We start from the raw sequence: 15,505 nt of genomic DNA, 5'->3' as shown, positions 1-15,505 counted from the left end.
TTTGCTGATTTCTGTTTTTGCATGTTTGCTGTTTTTAGATCACAAAATCATTTTTATTATTAGACAAAGAGAAGTGAAGCAAATACAAAATGCAGTTTTTAAATGTTGACTTCATCTGTTATTAAGGGAAAAGCTGCCAACTGTTATATTTTTAATTAACTGGTTGCTATAAGTCCTGTTGTCACCTTAATAGAACCTCTGTAAAATCTTCCAGCCTAAAAAGCAACAATCTAAAGAAACTGATGAGAAACAAGGTCACTGACACCTTTCATTGAGGAAAGGATGACAAAGTAAGTTGTAAGGCTTTGGGACTCCAGTAAGTGACAGTAATTATCCACAAATGGGAAAACTTGGAACAGCGGTGAACCTTCCAGGATCAGCCAGGCTGAGACTCATCCAGGAGGTCACCAACACACCAGAACAACAAAGAACTGCAGTTCAGAGTTCACGATTCAACAATGAGGAAGAGATTGAGGAAAAATGGCATCTGTGTTTAAAGAAATCCCTTCTGGCATTTTAGTTTTTAATGAGATGACGCAAACCAAAGAGAGCACAAAGGCTCGTCTCACATTTAGCCAAAAACATACTGATGATGGCTTCTGGGAAAATGGACTGACGAGACAAAAGTTGAACTTTCTGGAAGGTTTGGGTTGCGTTACATGTGGTGTATAACAGACACAACATTTTCTAATAAAGAACATGACAGCAACAGTCAGACGGGGTGGTGGGAGTGTGATGGCCAGGGCCGCTTTTCAAAAACAATAAGAAAGGTATGAAAACAATCCCTTTATGCTAAAACACTCATTGTCCTCACTTCTACTCACTTCAAATCATATTTACTGTCTTTTTTTATACTATTTATTAATTTTTCTGAAACATGTGACAAAAAAGGTCACAGGTAGGTGTCTGCAGTGGCACAAATCACATTTTATCTGTTGCTGTTTAGTTATTTGTTACCACAACCAAGAAAAAGAAAGAAAGGATGTCTTCAGAGGGAAGGACTTCCCCGTGTTGTTAAAGTGGCATTAACTAGTAATGTTCTTATAACGGTACAATAACTGTAGCTGAACTATTTCAGCTAACTCTGTTGGGAGATAGATGATAAAATTGGGTAAAACCTGAGAAATGGGGATAGGCCGGCTCTGACTTCTATCCTCAGGCTTTGTGGTCTCAGCTGAAAAGCGAGCCCTCCCCTCTTCAGAGGGATGTCGATGTTCATTCACAGCCTTTGCGATCTGTTTGTCTGAATCGGAGGATAAGGCACCGTATTGATGTTGGGATTTACAGAATTAACAGCGTATGATCTGGTGACTGTCTGCTATGCTTTCTCCACTCTCAGGCGTGGGAGAATCACCTGCGTAGGAACCGCTCCATCGTGGTCGACCTGTTCCACGGACAGCTCAAGTCTCAGGTGAAGTGTAAGACCTGCGGCCACATCAGCGCTCGCTTTGATCCCTTCAACTTCCTGTCTCTGCCTCTGCCCATGGACAGCTCCATGCATCTGGAGATCACCGGTGAGCAGGCCGATGAACAGAAATCAACTGTGCTTAGAGTTAATGCTGCAGAACTGATCAGTGTTAGTGGTTAAAGCTGGAGGCAGACAGGCTAGCACTGGGCTGGACTCCCTTTTTGCTTCAGAATAAAATTCTTAGCGTCTCAGATTTTGGTCCTTGTTGACATGATGGAATAACACCGTTGCTGCAGATTTGTTCTCCCACCACATCCACAAGGCTGCTCCACGAAACTGACATTAGGTCGTTCTGTAGGTCATTTTAGTGCATTGAACTCAATGACAGGTTTGAGAAACCAGTTTGCGATGATTTAAGCTTGTATCCTGCTGGAAATGGCTAGTTCGTCTTGTAATCAGAAGGTTGCTGGTTCGAGCCCCGGCTCGGACAGTCTCGGTCGTTGTGTCCCTGGGTGAGACACTTCACCCGTTGCCTACTGGTGGTGGTCAGAGGGCCCGGTGGCGCCAGTGTCCGGCAGCCTCGCCGGAAGTGTGACTGTACACAAATGTTTCCAGCCTGGACGTAAGACCTGACCATGTTTCCCTCGTTCTGTCAGCAGCCTGTTTGAAGCCCTGCAGCAGTAATGTGCCCTTCTTATAGGAGGTCCACCTTTCGCTGTCACACTCTGCTGGATTTGTATTTTTTTTAAGTGAATCTATAAAAATGTGCTGTGTGGTCATTAAAACCTGTTTCTTTATTAAAGAACAAATTCTGAACGGTGCTATGCTACGATGTGTCTGTAGTTATCAAGCTGGACGGCTCCACGCCCGTGCGCTACGGCCTGAGGTTGAATATGGACGAGAAGTACACCGGGCTGAAGAAACAGCTGAGTGAACTGTGCAGCCTGAAGCCCGAGCAGATCCTCCTGGCTGAGGTCCATTCTTCTAATATCAAGGTATTCGCACCACGCTGACGCTAAACACCTCCTCTCTCATCTGTGCGCCATGCAGCAGAAGACGACATTAAAATGAAGGATTCATTGAATCGTTTTGTCTCGAAGCTTTGCAGTCACTGCTTGTTTGTCTTCACTCAGTTAGGTTACGATTTATGCTTAAAAACTACAAATGTGTGTGAGTGATGCTCGTAATGTTCCTCACAGTTTGGTTCAGACGTGCTGACAGCAGCGATCAGGAAAGCCACGGTACGTGCATAATCGAAGCGTGTGGGTCGGAGCCACATTTTGGCCGCGTTGTCTCATTGGTGTGTGGAAATGTTGCTGTGGTGGGGGAGGTGGTGGTCGCTCTCCTGGACGACATAAAGGGCCCGTCTGTGGCAGGCGGTGTGGTTGGTTCTTGGTAGGGGCGTAATGCTGTGTTCAATCCATGACCGTACACACTCACACTTAGACCCTGGTGAAAGTCATACGTTACTAACTCTAACCTTGCAGTGTTTTTAACACGAGACTCTTTGTGTTAAAAACACTCATTTGTCTGTCAGTCCACATGGTTACGTTTCCTCTGTCAGGTGTGTTTTGTGTCCATAATAAGAATCTTGATATTTTAGGCGATCGTATGCGGCGCAGTGAGAGCGCTCCAGAATTAACAGCTGAAACGTCGAACACGATCAAAGATAAAAAGTGCCAGAGGATGTGAGTGCTGCTGCAGCACGTCTTCCAGTTGTTATACGGCTGCATGGAAACACGCAGCTGCTGCTGCAGATAGTGGTGCAACGGATCACGGTTGATCCGAAATCCGAACCGATCCCACTCCACGGTTCGGTACGCACGTGATCCGAAGACTCGAAAAAAAAAAAAGAAGTATGTGTATGGTGCGCGTGGTCAGTCTGTCAAGCGATAGTTATGGCCAGCGCCAGCGGTCCAAGTAGCGGAGCAGAGGAGTTTGCGGCATTTAAGCAGCCCTTTGCCGCCCAGAGTGGTAGATACAAAGCCCTGCACTGCCCTATGGATTACATTAGATTAGATGAACCCTTATTTATCCCTCGGGTGGGTTCCTCCGGGACATTCGGTTTCCAGTAGCACAGCACCCACAGAAGTTGCAGAATGTGAGCAGAAATATACCAAATATACACATTTATAAATACAGAGAATACAAAAGGGATAAATAGAATAAATAGGAATAAGAATACAAGGGAACGGCACATTTTAAGTATTGTGAGTCTATTACACCGTTGGATATTAACAACAACTATTGCACAGTGAAAAGGCACTACAGCTACTTGTTCCCCCCTCCTCTGTCCCCGTTTCCCCTCCAGCGAGGAGTTAAACAGTTTGTTGGCGTGTGGGACTTTTTAAGTCTGCTGGTCCTTGACGTTGGGAGAAGCAACCTGTCACTGAACAGACTCCTCTGGTTGTTTATGGCCGTGTGCAGAGGCTGCCCAGCATGGCCCATAATGTCCATACTGCACCTTAATTTGTTTTTATATAAGTGCGTGGAATGAGTCTTCAGTTGAATGTTTTTTTAATAGGCAAAAAATACTTAAATAAGTAAACGGCGAGTAGAATTTTTGTCTTTTTTTTTCTATTTTTGCTGATCTGAAAATTGATCCGATCCGTGACTTTAAAACCGTGAGAGTTTTGATCCGTTGCACCACTAGCTGCAGACGCCATTTAGCACCGTCTACGTGAATGAGAGTTAAAGTCCTACCAAGGTTTTAGATGTGTGGCACAAACCGGCGTGTAATGAACTCGTAGTTCTGCTGAAATGTTTGCATGTAGGCGTCTTTATTGCTGCAGTCTTATGTGCTGACCTTTGGTTTTCAGAACTTCCCTCAGGATAACCAGAAGGTCCGTCTGTCTGTCAACGGCTTCTTGTGTGCGTTCGAGGTCCCGGTGCCGGGTTCACCAACATCACTGAGCTCGCCCACGCTGACAGGTGTGTCATCTTACACATGTCTGCGCACTCACCAGAGAGCTACCTGCGAGTTTCTCATTTTCTCCCCTCCTCCATCAGATATCACACCTATAGCCAACAACACAGCTGCCAATGGGCACGTGGGCAGTAAGCTAGACCTCATCCCTAACGGTGGGCCCTGCAGCCCTGAGACGCCTCTGACCAACGGGGTCGCCAATGGACACATCACACCGGTGCACGAGAGCCCCTTCATTGGATACATCATCGCTATGCACAGGAAGATGGTGAGAACTCGTAGAAAAAACAAATGCAGTGTCATTTTTATGGTTGTTGTAGACGTAACACGTAGATGTTTGTGCCCCCCGCTTTAGATGCGCACAGAGTTGTACTTCCTGTCGTCTCAGAAGAACCGACCCAGTCTGTTCGGCATGCCGCTCATTGTTCCCTGCACTGTGCACACCAGTAAGAAGGACCTGTACGACGCAGTCTGGATCCAGGTGTCCAGACTGGCCAGTCCCCTGCCCCCACAGGAGGCCAGCAACCACGCCCAGGACTGGTAATTTCCTCCTACGAATCTCTTTATTAGAGAAACACTCGTGTGATTCTGTTGAGTAACATTCATCTGAAGAAGCATTTACCCTCTCGAGTGTGAACCTGAGCGAACTTCCAGACTCTCCTCTGTTAAACTGAGGCAGCAGGTCTGTCCGGACGAAGTCTCTTACGCAATCAGGATCAGGTCGGATCAGCATCAGCTGTCTAAAGCTTGATCCGTGCCACTTCCCTTGTTTAGTGTAATTTAATTTTGGAAGGAAAAAATAACTTTGCTGACAAGTTTGTTGACATTTTTGTCTTCCTTTAACTTGCAGTGATGACAGCATGGGCTATCAGTACCCCTTTACTCTGAGGGTCGTGGGCAAGGATGGAAACTCGTGTGCCTGGTGTCCGTGGTACAGGTAAGAGCGTTTCGGATACAGACACTCGCGACTAAAGCCGTTTTCACACACGCTCTGCAGCTCTGAGGTGCACGCAAAAGCTCAGCTGTGTGACGCAGCCGAACTCTCTAATCCTCCAGCCCCCAGCGTGCAAATGCTGCAGCTAATATCTAAGATAGACGCCATGCACGCCGTCTCCTGCTGAATTACAATACTGGAAATACAGAGTTTTGTTGTTTTTGTGTGCTTAAAGTGAGAGTGCAGCTGTGGCAAAATAAACCGAACCTCATTGTCCTGAAGTTCTGTGAAATTCAGGCTTACATACAGCTTAAAGTCGGGAGTAGCACATTTTGATGCGAGATTATGACATTTGATTTGTTGTAACAGTGTTCTGTAAGCAAAACTCACACATCTGTACTGCACATCTGTGTGTTTGCAGGTTCTGCAGAGGCTGTACAATAGAGTGCACAGAAGACCGAGCTTCTGTAGGAAATGCTTACATAGCTGTAGACTGGGATCCAACTGCCCTGCACCTCCGCTACCAGACCTCCCAGGAGAGGGTAAAGGACACACACACACACACACACACACACACACACACACACACAGCACCAATTCAGGCAGAGAAAAAGTCACTTCGAGTTAGAGCAGTAATGGAATTTCTGTGAAAATGGTGCTCGCTGTCATTAACGTCATCATTTGTAAACACCAGCTTTCCTCGGGGCAGGAGGAGTGATGAGCAGCAACACTGCTTTCATATTTCACACTGTCATATTAGCAATTCTACATCAGGGTCCAGTTGGTCCTCATGTAATGATCGCTGTGCAAACCAGAATATGGTGTGATTCAGAGTTTGGCCACACGGAGGCGTCAGTGAGTCAGTAAATGTCAGATTAAAGTGTCCAGAATCCTTCGAGGTGTGTTGGTAAGTGCTGTGGTTTATGTGAATTCTAGGAAAAATGAGTTTCTGAGCAGTAAAACTTGTTAGATGCATTAAAGTTGCACTTTGCTTGGCTCTAAAACGACACCTGGTAGCTGTTTCCCCGAGTGTCTGCTCTCGTGGTCCATTATCCTCCGTCATGCATCGCGCTCCTCTCCCTGCAGATTGTGGAGGAGCACTGCAGTGTGGAGCAGTCTCGGCGAGCTCAGGCTGAGCCCATCAGCTTGGACAGCTGTCTGAAGGCTTTCACCAGCGAGGAGGAGCTGGGAGAGGACGAGCTCTACTACTGCTCCAAGTGCAAGACCCACCGACTGGCCACCAAGAAGCTGGACCTCTGGAGGCTGCCACCCATACTGGTCAGGAGCAGACTCGTGCATCTGAGTGTTTTATGTGAAACGATGCGTGGGTGTTGGTAGCATTTAACGTTCTCACGTGAAATAAATTTAGAGACGGCGTCTGACACGTGTTCACTTGTGTAGATTGTCCACTTGAAGCGCTTCCAGTTCGTGAATGGTCGCTGGATCAAGTCCCAAAAGATCGTCAAGTTTCCACGGGAGAATTTTGACCCCAGCGCCTTCCTGGCTCCCAGGGACCTCGAGCATCGCTGCCTCCACTCCCGCAGTGAGAGCGAGGATCTGCTGAGGGTCGGAGAAGACAATCTGTCCTCCATCTCTGCACCTGCTGGCTTTGGTAACCTCCCCAAAGGTACGGCATGTCCAGTAAAGACTTTCATCACTGTTTGTGTTTTTTAAAGAATGTGAAAATGAAGTGCTAATGCTTTAACACTGCTGCTTCCCCAACAGCTTCCCCAGCTTCAAGCAGGAAGTCTGCTCCCTCTCTCAGCCGGAACAGTAGCCCGTCTGGCAGCCCGAAGGCCGGGAGCGGAGGCCGCAGACCAGGTCGGTTGCGCCTTCCCCAGTTGGGCAGCAGACATCGCCTCTCCAACAGCAAGGAGAACCTGGACGGAGCAGCTAATTCTGAGGCTGAATTGAGAGACGATGCACCGCAGGCGGACCCAGAGGGTTCAGCAGCAGGAGGAGCGTCAGGGCTTCAGGGGTCAGGAGAGGGCGTTGCATCAGAATCGTCCTCCGGTAGTGAAGCATCCAGCAGCCACTGTGACGTGGTCCTTGTGAACGGAGACAGCAACGGGCTGTGCTCCGACTGCAGCACAGAGAGCAGCACGGAGCCGGACGGCTCTCTGCTGCAGCACAGAGACAACATGTGTCTGGATGCCATATACAACCTCTATGCAATATCAGTAAGTCAGGCGCTTTGGGCACGCTGGCATACGGGCGGGGAGAACAGTCAGACAAGTGCTGAATGTTGTTCTGCTTCATCTCTCCAGTGCCATTCAGGAATATTGGGAGGAGGCCACTATGTGACATATGCCAAAAACCCCAATGGGAAATGGTACTGTTACAATGACAGCAGCTGCAAGGTAAGGCACCAGCACACCTCCATTACTGTCTGCAGGTACTAGGTAACTAGTTACAGCCTCCTGCACATCCAGTACGACCTCCACAGACTCAGCTTAGAGGAGCTATTCTTCTGTGTGTTCTGAGCACTGTGCAGGGAAACAGATGGTCCTGTTAAAGCTGTGCTGGTTTATGTGGGTTGTTTTTATTGGTTAAAGTGTCTCACACACACACACACACACCTTTACCAAACTTGTGATTGCTTTATCATGACTTTAACACATGCTGCTCTGCACACGCTGGGCACTCTTGTGTGATGTAAGCAAAGGTTTGGCTCTGTCGACACCCCAAATGCGACCATGCTGTAACAACACTCCGCTTTATTTGTTTTTTCATTTACAGGAAGTGCACTCTGAGGAGATCGACACCGACTCGGCCTACATTCTCTTCTACGAGCAGCAGGGAGTCAACTACTCCCAGTTCCTGCCAAAGATCGATGGCAAGAAGATGGCCGACACCAGTAGCATGGACGAAGACTTTGAGTCAGACTACAAGAAATACTGCGTCCTCCAGTGACCGCAGCTCGTCTTCCATCAGCCAGCACTACGCCCGCTCGCCTCTTTCAGCCTGCTGCTCTGAACAGGAAGCGCCAGAAGATCTCACGAACGGCTGACAGTTGAACCGCGCGCCGTCTTTATGGCTGCTTCGCAGCACTTTCTAAACTCGACTGCAAACACGGATCGGTGAAAAGGTTTGCTAAGACAACAGTGAAGCCCCTCCCTGTGAAAGCACCCGACCGGTGCACTTTGCTGAGCCCGACGAACTCCCATCAGCTCCCACCCCGTGATCCTCGCCATGACATAGATGTAAAATATACTTGCACACTAACGCATCTCTGAATGTATGGCAGTACGGCCGAGTCATGCAGCGATGTTGCTTTCTTATCGTGCACTTATCACTTGTGATGTCAGGATTCAAAACAAAAGACGGCTTTTTCTACCCAGAGTCACGATTTGACCTGAGCAGGGAAAAACCGATGTGCTCCAGGTGTGAGTCCCTGCAGGCCTACGGATGCCAACTGTACACGGGGCCCAGCGTTCACTGTGTGCTGGAGTCACGTTTAGTGCCACGGGAGACGACGGATGCCCGGGCAAGCTTTCAAACCAATGGTTCTGCTGAGGTTTTATTAGCGATAGTGTGAGCAGGAAAACACGCGTCATACGCTACCTCATCGCTTCCTGCATTCTTTCAGCCAACTGGACCCCAAAAGTCTGTGACAGTATTAATATCATGAAATGCTTCCTTTTAGTGTAGGAGACTCGGTACATATATTCAGGAACATCCCCACAACGACCCCCCTCCCCTCCCAGGACACTCGCACGGGTCCTGATGTTCACATCAAATTCGGCATGTTTGCCAAAAACTGTGTTTGGTCCTGCAGCTGCCAAATATCCACGGTGATTTGTGCAATGTTGACCAGTATGTAGCCACGACGACTGAGAATCTGGGTTTGTTGGGGACAGGTGCCATGATTTAAAAAGTTGTACGGTATATGTTTAAACGCTTTTTTTTTGATTATGTAAATGTGTCATTTTAGAGGATCTGCTTTATTTTTTTATTTTTTCTTAGAGTTGCTTCAGGCTACCTAAAGGCCCCACCTGTAGACACCAGGCACATCTCCATGGGGCTGATGCAAACCTCTGCAGTTCTCTGCTGTCCACCCAAACCTGGACTTCCTGCGTCCATCACAGCCAATTATTTTACCGTTTGTTATTTTAAAAGTGTCAAAACGGAAGAACCAGAGATTTTTTTTATTTGCTCAAAGCCTGTAAACCACATTACCCATAATGCTATTCAGAATCCAACTTTAGCCTTTATTACTGTGTCTCATGTGGCTTCTGTACTTACACTTAACTTTGCTCACATTCGAACGAGTCCCACAGATCGCTGTGAGTGTTTCTCACCTTCACCGGGTGTCACCTTGGCTACTTCGCACAGAGGCAGGGAAGCCTTTGTTAACCATGAGTGTTACATGTGTTGCACTGTTGGGTTTTTTGTTTTTCACGCAACTAGAGCAGCTTTGCATGATTCACAGTTCAGGTACTTTTGGTTGCACCGTGCAAACGTGGAGTTGGAAAAGCACCTGGGTTTTAACTTCTGTCCCTGAAGCGATCATAGTTCATATATCTACTCTCAGTGAATTCATACAGACTGATAAACCTTCCTGGACTGTGAGGTCAGAAGTCATGCTGTTTAATATGAGCAGTGACTTTTGCACCAGTGTGTCCACGATAGGAAATAAGGAAGAGCTCCTTCAGTGTCGAGTGCGGACGTGCACTCATAGATCGGACAGATATCTAACAAATATCTCCGATAAATTCACACTCGTGTGATTTCTCTCCCCTGTCAGAGTTCACACACTGTGTCAGACAGTTTGTAGTGTACTGACACGAGTATTTCATTTGAGTGAGAGGCGAATGCAATGACCAATGGAGCGGCTGCAGAGGGTTGGTCAGTCGCTTCTCTCCGACTCCACATCATTACATTTTTAAAGCTTCCATCTTGTATTTTTGAGTTGTTTTAATGTGTAATAGGAACAGAGCTCCCTTTTAACAGCAGGCTCAGCCTCGGGTTCAATGCCGCTTAGCACACCTAAAACCTGAAGCATGAGTGTATAAAGATGCAGTGAAGTACCGCTGCAGTGGTCCCACCTCCTGCTGCTTAGGGGATCATAGATGCTCCTGGAACACTTTTTAGTTTTAGGGGGAAAAAAATAAATCTATGGATAACCACTTGTTGGCTAGCTCACTGGCTACAGCCTCCATAGGCTGGTATATTAGTCACTTGTGCACTTGGCCACATCTGCCCACCCTCGTGTATGAGCAGCCTGCTTGTGAACCACCAATGCAAGCATTCACCTTTCTGAGCTTTCTGGCTATCGAGCCTGGAGAGCCGTGTGAGGTGCCCCGTCCTGTGCAGTCAGATCGCTGCAGCAGGGGTGCTGAAACCACGTATTTGTGAATGGGTACCATCAAAGCACAACACAAACTGTAAGGTCTTACTCCAGCTTCTGTATTTCTAGCAGATCTTAATGCCCAGTCTCAATAGACGGACTTTCACAATCTCATTTTAATAGCTTAGTGTTTCATATCTTAAACCAGTTTCCCCCTTTTCCTCAGCTGAGCCATCCAGTGGGCCAGTCACACTCTGATGGGTGTCCAACAAAAGCGAGTGACATGTCAGTGTAGACGGAGCAGTGGCAACAGTGTCCACTTTTAATGATTTCATTTCTTAGCTGCTGGCATAACGTTTGATGACTGGGATGATGGTTTCTGGTGGAAATGAATAAATATTTAAACTTTTTCAGGAAGTTCTATGAAAGTTTTAAGAAAAATCAAATAAGTGTCTTAGAACGTTTTCACCTTTTGCCGGGATGTTTTCAGGGAAATGATTTGGAAACAACCATCCCCCCGTAGACAGATGTGCTCACGTGTGGAAAGTAACCAAAGTCTGTTTGTGTGAGGAGCGTAAATGCATCGCTACACGACTGGAGCCAACGTTTGAGCAAATGATTTGTTTCTGTGGGTCAGAGTGCTGCCGTTCCTCCTTTTCTCTGAAGGTTTGGCTGCTTCGACGTGGCTGCTGAGGTCTCTTTGAGATGGACGAGCCCATGTTTTCACCGCGTGGTTCCAGCTGCAGAGTTCTGTGTGTCTGCTTTGTAGCAGCAATGGCGGAGCTCCTGTCACGTCAGGGGGCTCCGTCTAATCACTGTGAACAGACGGCAGACTGTCGATGGCGCCCGGCTTCGTCTTCTGGAGCGCAGAGCCTCGTCTCTGCGTTCGTCCCCTTTTTTAGCTGCTGTATTTGTGATGAGACGACTTTGTTATGGATGTACTTGGAGATAAATCTGTCACTGAATGAAACTTTATTTCCTTCTGCAAAGATCACATTTGTTGAACAAATGGAAATGTACATAAGAGTGTTATTTATGTTTGCTTGGCCAGCTCTTTTTCTTTTCCCCTCCACCCTCCTGCCGTCGCACTGAGCTGTAGACAGTGTCCAGTTTGTGTCTGTGGTTGAAGGTTATCACAGGACTCGAAGGAAAAATTGTCCCTTGAGAGCTCAGTTTGCAATGTTTGCTCTACTTAAAGGTGCAATAGATGTCAACTTCTTTCTTTTTCTCTTTGTTTCTTGGGCTGTGAATGTGCCCTCAAACGGCCGGTAGCTTAATCTCTTAGCAGAAATGTTTCATGTCGGGGTTACTTTCAGCACAATTTTTCTAATCCAGGAACGAGGATTTGACGCCCAGGGAAACTGGACTATCTCTGAAACTGGGCAAGCACGGATTCTGTAGAACATCGGGCTAGCATCTGAAGCCCCGCCCCCCAGGAAGATTAGTTCACGGTGTGTCAGGCAGTGCGATCGACTACTGAGCTGTCTTTCAGTGTGTGTAGCTTCTTTTTTTATTTAAGTTCATATCTGTCTGATGTGAACCAGATGTGTTAATTTAATAAACTTTTTTGTAAGGTGTTCGTTGGAAGAAAGTCACATTGCACTGACATGAAAACGTGTACATAAACAAAACGTGTTTTGTAAATAAGCCAATGAAAACTATGTATTTGAATATGAACTGTACAAAATACTGTACCTGTAGTTGTGTATATGGAGTGATCCTGTTGATCTGTAACGAAATACCCAAGCAACAAATTAAATTCAGCAAAGGAAATGACATCAGAGTCGTTTTGTTGTGGTCACAACCCTGATCTGACATTTCAGGCAATTTGCGTAGACTTGTGAAGTAGAACAGCCTCGTTGATCATCTCAATTTAATGCCACAAGCAGGAGCAAAGCATCACACAGACAGAAACGATCCAACTCGATGGTGTCTCATTATGTTTGGCCATAAGTTGACTGAACTCCAACACTGTTCATTTTTTTTCACTGAGATATATTTTTAAGCTCCTTTGTGTCAGAGGCTGTGTGCGGCAGGCAGGAATGGACCCGAAGCGCCGACTGCAGGAGGTCAAACTTAGAAACTTAGATTCCTGTTTTTCTAATAAATCTAACTTAACCTCCTAAGACCCGAACTCTTTCCCAGCATGCATTTTTAATTTCTCTTTGCCATTTAGGCTGACTGGGATCTGATGAATGTAAAAACTAAGAATTACCAGGTTTTTGTTTGTTTTTGTTTTTTACCTGATGTTTGTTGCTGAGAAAAATGAGATCCACACATGAGGACATTTGTTTTAAATTTCGATAGAACAGTGGCAGGATAACGTCCTCATAAGTGGATATCAGGCCCTTGTAGAGCAAAACTTAGTATTTTGGTCTAAACAACCCAAAATGTGATGTCCACATGTGTGGATGCCAGGTCCTCGGAGGTTCAACTGGAAAAATGAACAAGGATTAAACAGGTAGAACACACAGCATGAGAGGCATCGTGAAACAGACCAAGGAAAACACAGGGCTTAAATACAGAGAAGGATGACGAGGGAATGAGACACAGGATGAGAGCACAGCTGGAAACATTAACAGACGCAGACTGTCAGTAAAACAGGAAACAACACAGCAGTGTGAACCTGACATGAAAAGGCATATAAACAAAACCTAAGACTGGAAATCAGGAGATACTAAATAAAAAAGAGAAACACTAAGTCACAGAATATAGACAAAATCAAAACCGCTGGGTCACCAGACCCAGGTACCCCAACACTTTCAGCTATTCCTTGATCCCCAATTGATTAAAGCAGCCAACGGCCTAAAAGTTCCACATTTACCTCACAAGTTTCGAGTTAACATAATCAGACTGTAGTAATAAACTAACTTGGCTCCTTCATATTGCCTTCCCAACCCAGCAGAGTGACTTTTGTCGAGGTTGAGCTACTTTATTTTATCCATATTTGGAATACAGTCAATGTCTTCGTTGTAGGGGAAGTAAGGCTGCAACCACAGCTTCATGGGCTCTGCCACAGAGCTTCCTCCTGGTTAGACGTGCCTGAAACACACTTGCGTATAAGTCATCCAGTAGGTTGAGGTGGTCTGCATATCTGACTAGATTCAACCTTCTGATGTAGACCAGATTCTTCTGGGCTCATTTATACCACTTGTTCCTCTGGACCCTTCTCATACCGCACTGCTGCAGGAGAGCGAGGTCCTTCCTTGGAGGGTGCTGGACTCCATGCATGGTAAGGAGCTTCCTTGTTTCAATGTCAGTGGCTTTATCTCTTATTTTGTTGGTTGCAACTTTCCTGGTGGCCTCTTCATGGTTCCAAATTGCCTCTGTGTCCCCCCCAAAGGTACTTGTAGGTGTGTGCAATGTTGCCCTCTCTTTGTTACCATGTGACCACACTTGTCCAGTCCAATGGCATTCCCATGTTGTTGTTGTGGATCAGTGTTACGGCCCTAGCTGGGCCTCCTGATACTGCCCTTGTTGTGTGCGTGGTTTTTTTTCTCCGCCCTCCTCCTTCTTTTGCTCCACCCCTCTGTCTCTCTCTTGCTCTCTCTCTCCCCCAGGACACAGCTGTTGCTATTGGACTCACTTACCACCTGGGCTCCAGCAAGCAATCACCTCTCCGCGGTCATATACGCTTGGGGCATGAGCTGTGAAACAGGGTGGGGGTTCTTGGTGTCTCTGCGTGTTGTGGTGAGCCTGCTCGAATGTGGAGTGTGGAACAGCATAGGCTTTACGTGAGTTAGTGTGGGCTTGTGGGCCTTGGCAGCAGTAAGCTCCGCTGCGTTAGTGACAGGGTGGAGCCTGGGTGGGCCCCTGGAGTGCCCCTCGTGGTGTGGAGTTTTTGTTTGGTTGTTGTGTTCTTTGTGTTGCAACCTTTTTTCCCCTTTTCGGCATTGTTCTTGGTAATTACGGCGTTGCCGGCTCCTATTTTATGATATCTATAAATAAAGACTCTTTTATGTACCTACAAAACACTGGTCTGTTTTCCTTTCCTTCTGTCTGGGCCTCAGTGTTACTGGTCCCCTCCACTCGCCTGCCTCGACCCCTGGGGGGGGACGGTAACAATCAGTGAGTGGGCGTCTTGTAACCATCGGGCATAATCTTGCTGTCGTCTTCTAGAGGTGGTTAACGACTGCTCCATCCATGGGGTTCAGGGCTATGCAGAACAGCTTTTGGGACGGAGCATGTGTTAGATCCTAGACTTGATGGCAACTAGTGGTATTGACTTTTAGTTGGCCTCTGTTGGTCTCTGTTCCCCCATGGGATTCCTGAAGAAAGGTTCTCAGCATCACACTGATCTTGTACAGTTCTAGGCAGTCTAGAGAGTCTAGAAGTCTAGAGAGTCTAGAAGTCTAGCGAGACTGCTCGAACAGTGGTTGGTATTTTGCCCCTCTGGTGTTTCTGCCAATTCCTTGGTTATGTATTGAGCCATACACCTATCCATCTTGCTGCTATAATGCCTAAAAGGGGCTTCCATGTAGTGCTGAGACAGGCTATTGGCCGGTAGTTGGACGTGACTGATCTTCTTTGGGGATCAGGACTATCCAGCCTTCAGTTAGCCATTCTGGGTGTATCTCATACATCAGCAGCTCGTTAATTTGTGCTGATGGAGTGTAGTTAGCTTCTGTAGCTTTAGCTTCTGTGAGTCATTCTGCCACTGTGATGGTTGCTGTGGTGTGCTCTTAGATCCTAGCCACTGAGCATTGTTGTTATGTGTTGCGTGCTTCACCGGTCTTCTCTTTCAGTGTTGCTCCATCTCCAGCCTTGGTGGTGCTGTTCTCATATTGTTTATCTCCCAGAGGTTCTATTGGACTGTGGGTCCAGCAAGCATGGAGACCAGGCAGTGGTATCCTCCAGGAACTGCCTGCATAATCTGGTCACATGAGTCCGGGCACTGTCGTGCACCAGGTGGAAAGCAGGACCCACTGCACCAGTACAGGGTCTCAC

General features: G+C 47.0%; 1 protein-coding gene across 5 annotated transcripts in view; it reads left to right on the top strand.

Moving 5' to 3' along the window:
* Positions 1-12,334, top strand: part of usp32 (ubiquitin specific peptidase 32) — a 68,433-nt gene extending 56,099 nt beyond the window's left edge. For 3 of the 5 annotated variants that reach the window (XM_040006444.1, XM_040006445.1, XM_040006447.1), the window contains exons 23-35: positions 1,340-1,514; positions 2,252-2,403; positions 2,608-2,649; positions 4,228-4,339; positions 4,418-4,602; positions 4,690-4,874; positions 5,185-5,271; positions 5,690-5,810; positions 6,355-6,546; positions 6,670-6,895; positions 6,994-7,448; positions 7,536-7,628; positions 8,008-12,334. In XM_040006444.1, the coding sequence (XP_039862378.1) occupies positions 1,340-1,514; positions 2,252-2,403; positions 2,608-2,649; positions 4,228-4,339; positions 4,418-4,602; positions 4,690-4,874; positions 5,185-5,271; positions 5,690-5,810; positions 6,355-6,546; positions 6,670-6,895; positions 6,994-7,448; positions 7,536-7,628; positions 8,008-8,181 (2,199 nt within the window). In that variant the 3' untranslated portion in view covers positions 8,182-12,334. The remainder of the gene's footprint in view (positions 1-1,339; positions 1,515-2,251; positions 2,404-2,607; positions 2,650-4,227; positions 4,340-4,417; positions 4,603-4,689; positions 4,875-5,184; positions 5,272-5,689; positions 5,811-6,354; positions 6,547-6,669; positions 6,896-6,993; positions 7,449-7,535; positions 7,629-8,007) is intronic. The other 2 variants (XM_040006449.1, XM_040006446.1) reach the window with 1 other exon arrangement.
* The last annotated feature ends 3,171 nt before the right edge of the window (positions 12,335-15,505 follow it).

This window comes from Simochromis diagramma, unplaced genomic scaffold (genome assembly GCF_900408965.1).
Source record: "Simochromis diagramma unplaced genomic scaffold, fSimDia1.1 OVJJ01000024.1, whole genome shotgun sequence".
NCBI classification, from domain to species: Eukaryota; Metazoa; Chordata; class Actinopteri; order Cichliformes; family Cichlidae; genus Simochromis; species Simochromis diagramma.
Note: the sequence above shows the minus strand (reverse complement) of the source record. Positions and strands in the feature narration are given on the sequence as shown.